This window comes from Eptatretus burgeri, chromosome 9 (assembly GCF_056783735.1).
Source record: "Eptatretus burgeri isolate ZD-2024b chromosome 9, Ebu_testis_v1, whole genome shotgun sequence".
In the NCBI taxonomy this organism is placed as follows: domain Eukaryota; kingdom Metazoa; phylum Chordata; class Myxini; order Myxiniformes; family Myxinidae; genus Eptatretus; species Eptatretus burgeri.
The window spans coordinates 84,622,018-84,632,708 of NC_140969.1; the positions used below are offsets into that span (position 1 = coordinate 84,622,018).

A 10,691-nucleotide genomic window follows, 5' to 3' on the forward strand; every position below is an offset into this window, starting at 1 on the left:
AATGTTGGATACATAAGCAAAATTTAGGAGGGGTGGCAACAGGGGAGGTTGGTTTAATGGGTGTAGAAAATAATCATGATTTTGCATGGGTATTGATTTGAGATGGTGGTGAGCAGCTGCCTTGAGGATCTAGAGGGAAGAATGAGATTGAAGAGGGTATGGAAGGCAGTTCCACAGGTGGGGAGAAAAAAGAAGAATAAACATGTTGAGCTGCATTCAAAGTATGCTGATAAATTATATGCCAAATAAATAAATTAATAACATGTCTGTCAGGGTGCCATCAGCGCCCAGCGATGTCGCCATGCAGCACGTGGAGATTGAATTAGAGGGAGTGGTGGACAAAAAAAGGCCATAAAGATTTGGTATTACATTTATTGAAATGACAGTCGTTGGCAAATTGTTCACATTTTCAATGCATAGCAAAATGGCTAACATGTTCACCAGTGGAGCATAACAGATATGAACATACACAAATAACAGGTAACAGCATACACAATACGTCAGCCAAGGAAAATGGTCAAAAAAATACCCTTTAGAATCAAATCCCTTGGTGACTGTCATGTCCAAATATCAGCTTCCAAGCTCAAAAGGTGCCCGAGATATTGCCCAGATGAGAGAAAAAAATAAGTAATAAATAAATCGACAATATTTATTAATTAATTGATTATTCAAAATTTTTTGCTGTGTTTGCCAAAGCACTTGTTCATTATTGTGCCCAAATTTCATCTTCCAAGCTCAAAGGATGGCTTCGATATCACCCCGACAAACAAACAAACAAACAAATAAACCAATATCACCCGCAGGGTGACCCGTATCTTGCCAAAAGGTGACCACGTGTGACCTCTTTAAGGTCACATTGAGGTGAACAGAGCTGCTATCCACCAGGAGCGACTCCTTGAGGAATATCTGCCTACGAGAGATTCCGATGAGAATCGTTCTACAGAGTAACCATGAAAAATATGCGTTTGCCTCATAACGTCACCAAATGACGTCATAATGTCTCAAGCTTGACATATCTAGAAAGCACTCATCGAGGTGTTCAATTTGAGGTACGACACGATATGGTTCCTAAAACTTGAAAATTTGACCTTGGGGTCAAATATGTTTGACCTCAGGCGCCAACCATGAAGGTCAAGGCCAATCGCCACCAAAAATTAATCAGCTGAGCGCCAGACCATATTCTACATTCCCATAAAGTTTGGAGACTATTCTATTAAAATTACTCAAAAAATATGGGTTTCATCGACTCCCCTGATTTGCAACAAAGTGACCTTGACCTTTGACCTTGACCTTCAAAATTTTATGTGCTGAAAGGGACCTCTATAGGCCTCTGATATGCGAAGTTACAAAAATTTCCAATGATAACTGTGCTCTGCAGAATTTTTTATACGTGATTACAGACAAACAAACAAACAAACAAAAAAAAACATACAAGCTGACTAACATATCTTGCAAAAACTTCGTTTTAGCAAGATAATAAGAAAACAAACCGAGTGAAAACGGAATACGCCCTTCCGCCAGGGCACCAAAGGAAATGATGTGCAGCGCCTGGAGATGAACCAGGGTGGGGTGGTGAGCAATGAGTATAGGAGAGCAGTGGTTCTGGATTTGGGTAGTTTCACTATTTGGTGGTTGCTGGTGGACTGAACACTGCCTTGGTGTACTCCAGCTTTGACAGGGAGAGGAGAAGAAAGGGTTCCATTGAGAGCCACACTGGCTACGAGAATAGAGGAAATCAGTAATCCAAGAGTGCAGTTGGTTTTGGATTTCATAGGCAGACAGTTTGGAGAACAAGGCAGGATGCCAGACTATCAAAAGCTTGAGAAATGCCCAGAGAGACGGTCCTTACAGTCGTGGCCAAAAATATTGGCACCCTTGCACTTTATTCAAATAACTCACAATTCTGTCTAAAAATAAGTTGAAATTCATGAAAGTATTTGGTCTCCACAATTGTTTATTTCACTGTTTATATTACAGAACCTTTGTTTTTGATTCAGTACTTTACATATCCTTTTAAATCAGAAAATAAAAAGAAATGGCATTGACAAAATTATTGACACCTTCGACTTGATATTTGGTTGCACAGCCTTTGGACAAAATAACTGCAGTGAAGTGCTTTCTATACCCGTGAATGAGCTTCCTACAGTTTCTCTACTGGCAGTTTGGCCCACTCTTCTTGTGCAAGCTGCTTCAGTTCTCCCAGATTTGTAGGGTTCCTTCTCCCAACTGCTTTTTTCAGATCTCCCCACAGGTGTTCAATGGGATTTAGATTTGGATTCATTGCTGTCCACTTCAGAACAGTCCAGCGTTTTGTCTTGAACCATTTCTGGGTACTTTTTGAAGTGTGTTTGGGGTCATTGTCCTGCTGCAAGACCCATGACCTTCGACGGAAACCCAGCTTTCTGACAGTGGGTTGAACATTGTGCTCCAAAATGCTTTGGTAATCTCATTTCATGGTGCCATGCATACATTCAAGGCACCCAGTGCCAGAGGCAGCACAGCAACCCCAAAACATCACTGAACCTCCTTATTTAACTGTAGGGAAGGTGTTCTTTTCTTTGAAGACTTAATTTTGTTTTCTGTAAATGTAGAAATGATGCACTTTACCAAAAAGCTCTAATTTGGTTTTACCTGTCTGCAGGAGATTCTCCCAGAAGGATTTTGGCTTCTTACAAGTGTGTTTTGGCACACTCACTCGGCAGCACAAGAAAGTGTTTTCTTTCTTATGTCTCTCACTCAGCAGTGTGGTCCTCCTGGGTCTCCTACCATAGAACCCCCCTTTCATTGAGTTGGCGACGGATGGTGTGAGTTGAAGCTGTCGAACCTTGTGTCTCAAAGTCAGCTTGAATCTGTTTGGCAGTTGATCGAGGTGCTTTCTCTACCATTCAAACAATCCTTCGCTGAAATCTTCGATAAAGATTTCTCTTGCGGCCACGTCCAGGGAGGCCAGTAGCAACAATGCCATGGGCCTTAAACTTCCTGATAACATTGCATACAGTGGACACAGGAACATCAAGGTTTCTGGAGATGGACTTGGAGTCTTGAGATTGTCCATGCTTGGCTACAATCTTGTGTCTGACCTCCTCCAACAATTATTTTGTTTTCTTTCTTTTCTCCATGCTCATTGCATTGCACAGTGACACAAAACAGCAGAATGACTCATTTTCTCTATTCAAACTGATTGAATGAGTGATTTTTTTTTTTTATATTGCAGGTACCTGTAACTCACCACAGGTGAGTTAAATTCCAATATAAAGGAGAATCACCTTCGTGAAATCTAATTATTTCTTACAACTTCTCAAAGGTGCCAATAATATTGTCTGGGCCATTTTAGGATTTCTGTGTGGAATAAGCTAAGATTTAGTAATTTTTTTCAGCTTTCTTTGTTGTTGTGTTCCACTGCAAACCAAAGAAATACATATGTGGATCCCAAAATATTTTTTTTAATGTCAATTTTCTGGAAGAAATGCTGCATTCTTTGAAAAAAGTGCAAGGGTGCCAATATTTTTGGCCACGACTGTATCTCATGTCTGATATTGAGGGCCTCCATACATTGTTGGGAGAGTAGAAGCAGCATTTCCAAGGTAGAGTGACCATGTCTGAATGCGAATTGATGATCTGAGATGAGGCTGTTGGAGAAAATCAACAATTTTACGTCATCTGCGATGATCGATTCCATGACCTTGTTGATGAATGGAAGGAAACTAATTGGTTTGTAGTTAAGGGGATCTGTTTTTGCACCTTTTTATATAATACTTTGCTGGCTGATTTCCAAGTAGATGGAAGATGATCTCTGGTAAATGACAGGGTGAAAACTGAAAAGCGCAGAGAGAGGGGAAGTGGAAGAGTAGCAGGGCACGTTTTTAGGGCGTGTGAGCTGATGCTGTCCGGTCTAGTTACAGTGTCAGTGTCGAGGGTTGCCAGAAACTTTTCCATCTTTTCAGGTGCAAAAGGCAGAATTCAGGAGCAGTTGGGTATGACTGGGAACAGTGTGTACAGAGATTTTTTATTTTTATTTTTTGAAGCAAACACAGAATTGAAGTATTCGGCCGTGGTGCCATTTGAAGTGAGGGAAGGGATGGAAGGGGAGCATACACCAGAAACAGGTTTAACAAGGCCCCACCAGGTTTTCGAGGAGGAAGACAAGTTTGAAAGCTCATTCTTGAGATTGGACAGATGTTGTTTTCTGGCTCTCTCTCGAGAGTGGACACACACTTGTTGCGGGCATTGTGGAATGTTCTGGTGTTGCCTTCAGTTGGACTTGCCTTTCAGGAGGAGAATGTAAGTTGTTTTAAAGCTACTGCCTCACCATAGGATTCGGAGAACCAAGAGTGGGAACATGGGTAAGATCTTTGAAAAGATGAGGTGGGATGAACCTGTACAAAGAGATGGCAGGTTTCTTTGGAAGAATTGCTATGCTGAATTTATATCGATGGCAGCAGATTGAGGAGACCAGTCTTGAAGTGTGATGACTGCTTCCCGTCCTTGCCAGTTTGCTTGAGTGAACTGCTGGATTCACTGGTGCAGAGGCTGTTTTCTGAGAATGGCCAGAGATGTTGACCTTCACAAGCACATAATTAGATGAGCCATTGGGGCAGAGATTGAGCAAGGAACGTTGACAGGGAGGTTGGTCATCACAAAAGATACAGACATGAAAACGGGCAGAGAAATAAATAAATAAACTGATATATAATAAAAACTCGCGTAATGCAGAAATGTAATCTGATCAAAATCGCCACGAGTGCACAACACAGGCGAGGTATTTTGTGAGACATTATGGCATTAACAGTCCAGTGTGCACAGAAAACATAAGGGTAGTGAATGCACTGGTTTACACTGGAGCGAAAGTGATTCTGGGAAGCCCCTCTATTCCATGACGCACAAGTTAACAGCATGATGGGATCGAACTCAAGACCCTAAGATCTTAAGCCAGCCAGCCCCCTTATCCGTTAAGATTTAAATTTCAATCTGATCGGATGCATGGTCTGGCAGTCAATTTATTCATTTTTTTTGAAACTAGATTCTTTGATTTTGTTTTATTTTGAGTAAGGCTCATTTGGCTGCACCCGAATGTCTCCATTCCGTTTCAGCACCGTGACGACCGGGGTGGCCCAATCTGAGTACGACACCCGTTCAATCACTCCACAGGGCTCCAGCCTATCCAGTTCACCCTTGACCTTGTCTCGCAGGGCATACGGCACCGGTCGTGGTTTATTAAAACGAGGAACCACCCCCTCCTTCAGGAAGAGCTTTGCCTCCACGCCCTTGAGTTTCGCAAGGTCGTCGCAAAACAAACCTTGATGCCTTTGAATAATCTTCTCCAACTGATCCTCCCATCGGCTCAGCACGGGTTGCACAAGGTGAACGGCGGCCCAGTCTAGCCTGATGCGGGTCAGCCAGTCTCGGCCTCGGAGAGACGGACCCTCCCCCGCACAACGTACAACGGAAGCACGGCGACCTGGCCTTGGTACCGCACAGACACGTCTGCCATCCTGACTGGCGTTATCTTCTTGCGGGTGTACGTGAACAGTATGAGGTCCGACCTGATAAGCTTCAGGTCGTTGAATCTACGTGCGGTCTGTTCGCCGATGATCGACACCGCCTCTCCCGTATCAACCTGAAACGTGATCGGCGTGTTGTTCACTTCGACTTCCACCGTCATCGGGCGCGCCGCCGCAGGGCCAATCGAAAACGGTCCCATCAACGGCTGCCGGTTTCGCCCCGGGTTGCCGAGGTCGCCTCGCACATCGCCGTCCATGACCTTAACGGTGGCCAACGCCCCTCGGCACACACGCTTCAGATGACCCACCTTGTGATAATGTAAACACACGGTGTTTTGAAATGGGCACACACGCCACAGGTGTCGACCTCCGCATCCCAAACACGTCCGCGGGGTCACCTCTCCGCTCGTGCGGCGACGTCTGGCCTCGACCCGCACCGAAGGTCGTGCGTGCGTCCTTGGGCGCTCGCGACACCGTGTGGGCCCCCGGGTCATCCGGCATGCTGTGGCCGGTGATGGCCTGAACATCTCTGAGAGTCTGCTCGATAGCTGTAGCAGTGTCGACCGCCGAGGTGAATGTAATGGCTTCACCCTTCAGCCGTAGAACCGCCGAAACCATTTTCGCATCTTGCAAACCAGAAATAAAACTATCTTTGAGCCGAGCTGGACGCTTCTCTGTCGTGAACTTGCAGGCCACGGAAGAACGCTTCATGTGAAATCAGCGACGTGCCACAAAATCAGCGACGCGCTCCCCTGTACCTTTCGCGAGGCGATCAAACTGGTATCGAGCCAGCTGTAATGACTTCTCCGGCACCATGTGTGCTTTCATCTTCTGCACAATGTCCCGAAACGACAGCGTGTCCCCGCTGGGCTTGTCGAGGCGAGCAAGATAGACTTCTGTTTGCTCTCGTCGACCACATAATTCGCGTGGAAATAGCACTCCAACTGTTCTGAAAACAATTCGAAGTCGTCTCCGACGAAAACGGGCACCTGTCCGTGCGCCGTGATTCGTCAATCCCATCCTCGTCGCCAATTGTGGTATCCGAGGCGCAGCGGAACATGGAGAGCGAGAGCGTAGCAGCAACTCCGCTTTATTGCGCGTCTGGATGCACATCACTGCCACCCCTAGCGGGCGAGTCGTTGTATACGAAAACCCAATCACGTGATACAGCACAGTTTGATGGTAGAGTAGTAGTAGCTGAAACGTGAATCCTGTGCAGATTCGTCTTGATGACTTCATCTTTGCTTTTTGCTTGTTTGGGTTCCTTTCTGATATGCAGGTCTGTACCGACTTGGTCTTCCATTTGATTTGAATTGAATTTATTTTCATCCCATTCTGAATTCCATTGAATAATAATAAACGTCATGGGTCAGGGTCAAGTGTCCGGTCAAACCCGGGTTGCATGAAAGCAAGACGTCTTGGTACCCGATCACATTACAGTTATAAAGTGGCAGTTCTAGTTGTGTCTATTATTAATTATAGAACAAACCATTACACAAGCACCACACAAAATACATGATACAAAACTACACAAACACCACACAAAAGAAGTCCTGGCAAGTGTCTGCAATCTTTGCTCTTTTTGTGTCCCCCCTACCCCTCCCCCTCTCTACTGCTCCTTTTGTGTGTTTTGCCTCCTGTTTTTGGCTATTGCGGCCTAATCCGTTTATTGTTCTGTACTAGATCTTCCACAAGCCTCGACCTATGTATAATAATTTTATTTTTAATAATTAATAACACCTCACTACTACAAAACCATCTACCATCCCCCGAGACCATCATCTTGAAGCATGAGTACATTTGCACAATATGTGACTCTTCTCCTCAGTGTTCTCTTTTTTTTATTACCCCCAATATTCGGAACTCCCTTGTTTCAGCCTGCACTGTTTCACTCTTCTGTTGTCCAAACGGGCTGTTTGGCCTTATTGTGTTTGTATTTGCAGAATGTAATTGTGTCAAACCTATTGCAATGTTTTTGACTTCCGTTTCAAACCCAAACCTTGTTTAAATTTTATGCATCTTGAATGGAGTCCCGGTTCAAAGGTAGTGGGCACTGTATATGCTGTTCTCCATTGTCTGTTTATTGGATTGTCTGCATTTTATTACCTTTTCATTGTAAACCAGCGAATCCATTGCTGAATCTTTCGTCCCATGTCCCTTTGTGCATCCACTTTTGTTTTACTTCTTTCAGTAATACTCATTTCGATAATTACAGGATCAATGCTCACCTCCACTCATTTTGTTCGTCTGTTTTTTTTCCCATGCCTGTCATTCTTTGCTTCGTGTCTTGAAAACAGCTGTTCACCTCTACCTCAGGTCATCCATCTTCCACCCATGCTCATTGCATACTCCTCCATCCATACTTCATCTCTTCTACCCCAAATTACCCCATTTCCAAACACTCCTTTTTTTTCAGGTTATTGTAATTTCTCCTGTCTTTTTGTTTGTTATTAGCTGGTTGCTTTGTTCCTTTTCTGTTTCATCCCCTCCTTCCCCTTCCTCTTCTTCCTGTGTCTCATTCAGGTTGTGTGCAGCTTGTTCACCCCCATGTGTCCCTTTTTTTTTAACCACCTTTCCCTTGATCTCACCTTCACTTTTACTCTGCTGTTGGTGTTTCCCATGGATACAGATAAATTCCCTCTTAATGTGCTTGCGAATATCTTTCATTACTTGTACAAGTGAAGATACTTCTGGAATTTGAACTAATGTTGGCTTTTCCTTTTTCCAGATCATTAAGCACGAGTCCACTGAGGTGGTCTCTGTACTCACAGAGAAGGACAACAACCGCAAGGTACATGCAGAATTGAACGTTACTCATTTGGTATCCCAAGGGGAATATGTGCTCTGTCTCCCTAACTTCTCAACCTTGCTTTCTTTTTTCAAGTAATCAAAGTTGTCTCCATTGTTGTGGATGCACTAATTTCCTTTATCCATCACTTTCTTGATGCCAGAAGCCTTTCCTTTTGAAGCGATTTCATTGAATGGTTTTTACCCCTAAGACTGAATTGGGCTGAAAAAGGAGTCTTGTCACAGGCGTTGTCCGTCCGTCCGTCCGGCGTCCGCCTGTCAACTTTTGGTTTCCGTCAATTTCGAGGAGACCGCCTTGTCCGATTAAATCCATTTTTGCAGGGTATGTTGGGGTTGAGTCGAGGAAGGTTCCTTTCGAAAATGGGCGTGCTGCGATTTTCAATGTGGCCTCCATGGCAGCCATCTTGAAATTGGTTTCCGTTTATTTTGAGGAGAACGCCTTGTCCGATTAAATCCATTTTTGCAGGGTGTGTTGGGGTTGAGTAGAGGAAGGTTCCTTTCGAAAATGGGTGTGCTGCGATTTTCACTATCCGCCACTGTAGCCATCTTGAAGTCTGATTTTCGATATGACGTCCAACGTGCTCTAACTGACTGCATCATCGTGATATCACTGCTTCCTTTTACAATGCATGGGCTGAGGGGTTTCGCCTGCTTTGCGGAGCTATTTTTATTATTATTTTGCATGCAGCCTATGGCTGCTGGTTGCATCATTGCTGGGAGTGCAGCTGTACTGCTGATGCAGTGCCCCCTGTTTCCAATAAGCTGGTACTCACTTTGCCGACCTTAGAAGGATGACAGGCTGAGTCAACCCACCTGATGGTATTTCACAGCATGATGGGATCGAACTCAAGACCTTAAGATCTCAAGCCAGCCCCCTTATCCATTAAGCCAACAGAAGGCTCTCATTAAATAGTGTTATGTATTCATCTCGTCAGCTTCCTGTTTTATTTTTTTTACTATTATTAGCTTATCTGGAATTTGAATTCCAGATAAGGTGTTGTCATCATGCTCCGGCTGTCCATCCGTCTCATATTTCGCATTCTCCGGCTAAACTGCGAGGCCTACCCGACTGAAATTTGGCAACGTTCCGCTCCTGACTGGTAACGGGGATTGCAAAGCTTGTTCCAATCGCATGACTTTGAGTCGGTCAAAATGGCCGGCATAGTAAATTTCTTCAAAAATCTTCTTCTCCAGACCCACCAGTCAGAATGCTAGCAAATTTGTTACAACATTAGGACAGGGTCCTATTGTTAAATTTTGGAGGCCATGCTGATCATGTGACCAGAAGTGTATCAAAATGGTGGGCTTGGTAAATTTTTGGGAAAATCGCATAAATTCCTTCAAAAGTCTTCCTCTCCGGACCCACCAGTTAGAATGCTATCAAATTTGGGTTACAACATTAGGCCATGGCCCCAATATGCTGCAGGTCCAGTGGTCCTATTTTTATTTTTGTTTTGTTATTTTAATTCTTTTCTTTCTTATGGTTGGGAGTGTGTGCAAGTCATTTTGATAAAATATATTTGTTGAAGTGGTTGGAAAACTTCCTCATCTCCAAATCAAAATAAATCGCAGATGTTGCACATTACACAAGGTTGTGCATTGTGGTGATTATGGTTGCCATTGTTCAAAAGAGGCAGTCATTCGTGCACGTCTTTTCAGTAGTTGCGATGCCTAAGTTATATTCACTGTTCTATATTGTATCATCTCAAAGTTTCAAAGTCCATTGAAGTTTGCACGTTGGAAACCTTCTAGAGAAGGAAACCTTCGATGGAACCACCTTCTAGAGTTGTTTTTTTCTGTCACTTCCCTCCAGGACTTCAAGCAAGCAGTGGACTGCAATCTCACATTGTCCCCAATTATTACTCATCATCTTTATTACCCTGATTTATATTTCCTAACTCAACCATATTATTTGTTGGTTTCAGTGTTCCTTCTCCCTCCCATTCTCCTTCTCGTGCTTTCCTGTTCGTTCATTCCCTTGATGTTGATCTCACTGTCAGTTATACCTTGCTCTTCCAATAGTAGAAGATGGTAGAACATTTTCCTTGCTCTTATAAATAAATAATAATTTTAAAAGTTGGATGTGAAGCACCTTTTTGTTTATCTTCATTGACATTTGGGGTTTTTTTTTTTTTTTAAGACACTGAGAAGACTTGCTCTCTGAGACCTTGGCTTCATCCACTACATTTTAGAACATTTTTGAAGGAAGGTTTCTGTTCTGGCATCATGAAGTTTGTGAAATAAGCATATTTACAAGAACCAATGTGGTTGAAATTATATGATACTAGTGCGTGCCAGTATGTGCAGCTTCGTTCCTTTGCTCTCGTAAACGACGACTGGATTGGGGAATTGTTTCAATTAGATTGGACTAACCGTATCATA

At 43.6% G+C, this 10,691-nt stretch overlaps 1 protein-coding gene across 1 annotated transcript in view; it reads left to right on the forward strand.

Moving 5' to 3' along the window:
- The window catches only part of KNL1 (kinetochore scaffold 1), a 126,249-nt gene that overhangs the window by 26,136 nt on the left and 89,422 nt on the right, over nucleotides 1-10,691 (forward strand). Inside the window, 1 exon segment of the mRNA XM_085895882.1 lies at nucleotides 8,230-8,292. Within this exon segment, the coding sequence (XP_085752008.1) occupies nucleotides 8,230-8,292 (63 nt within the window).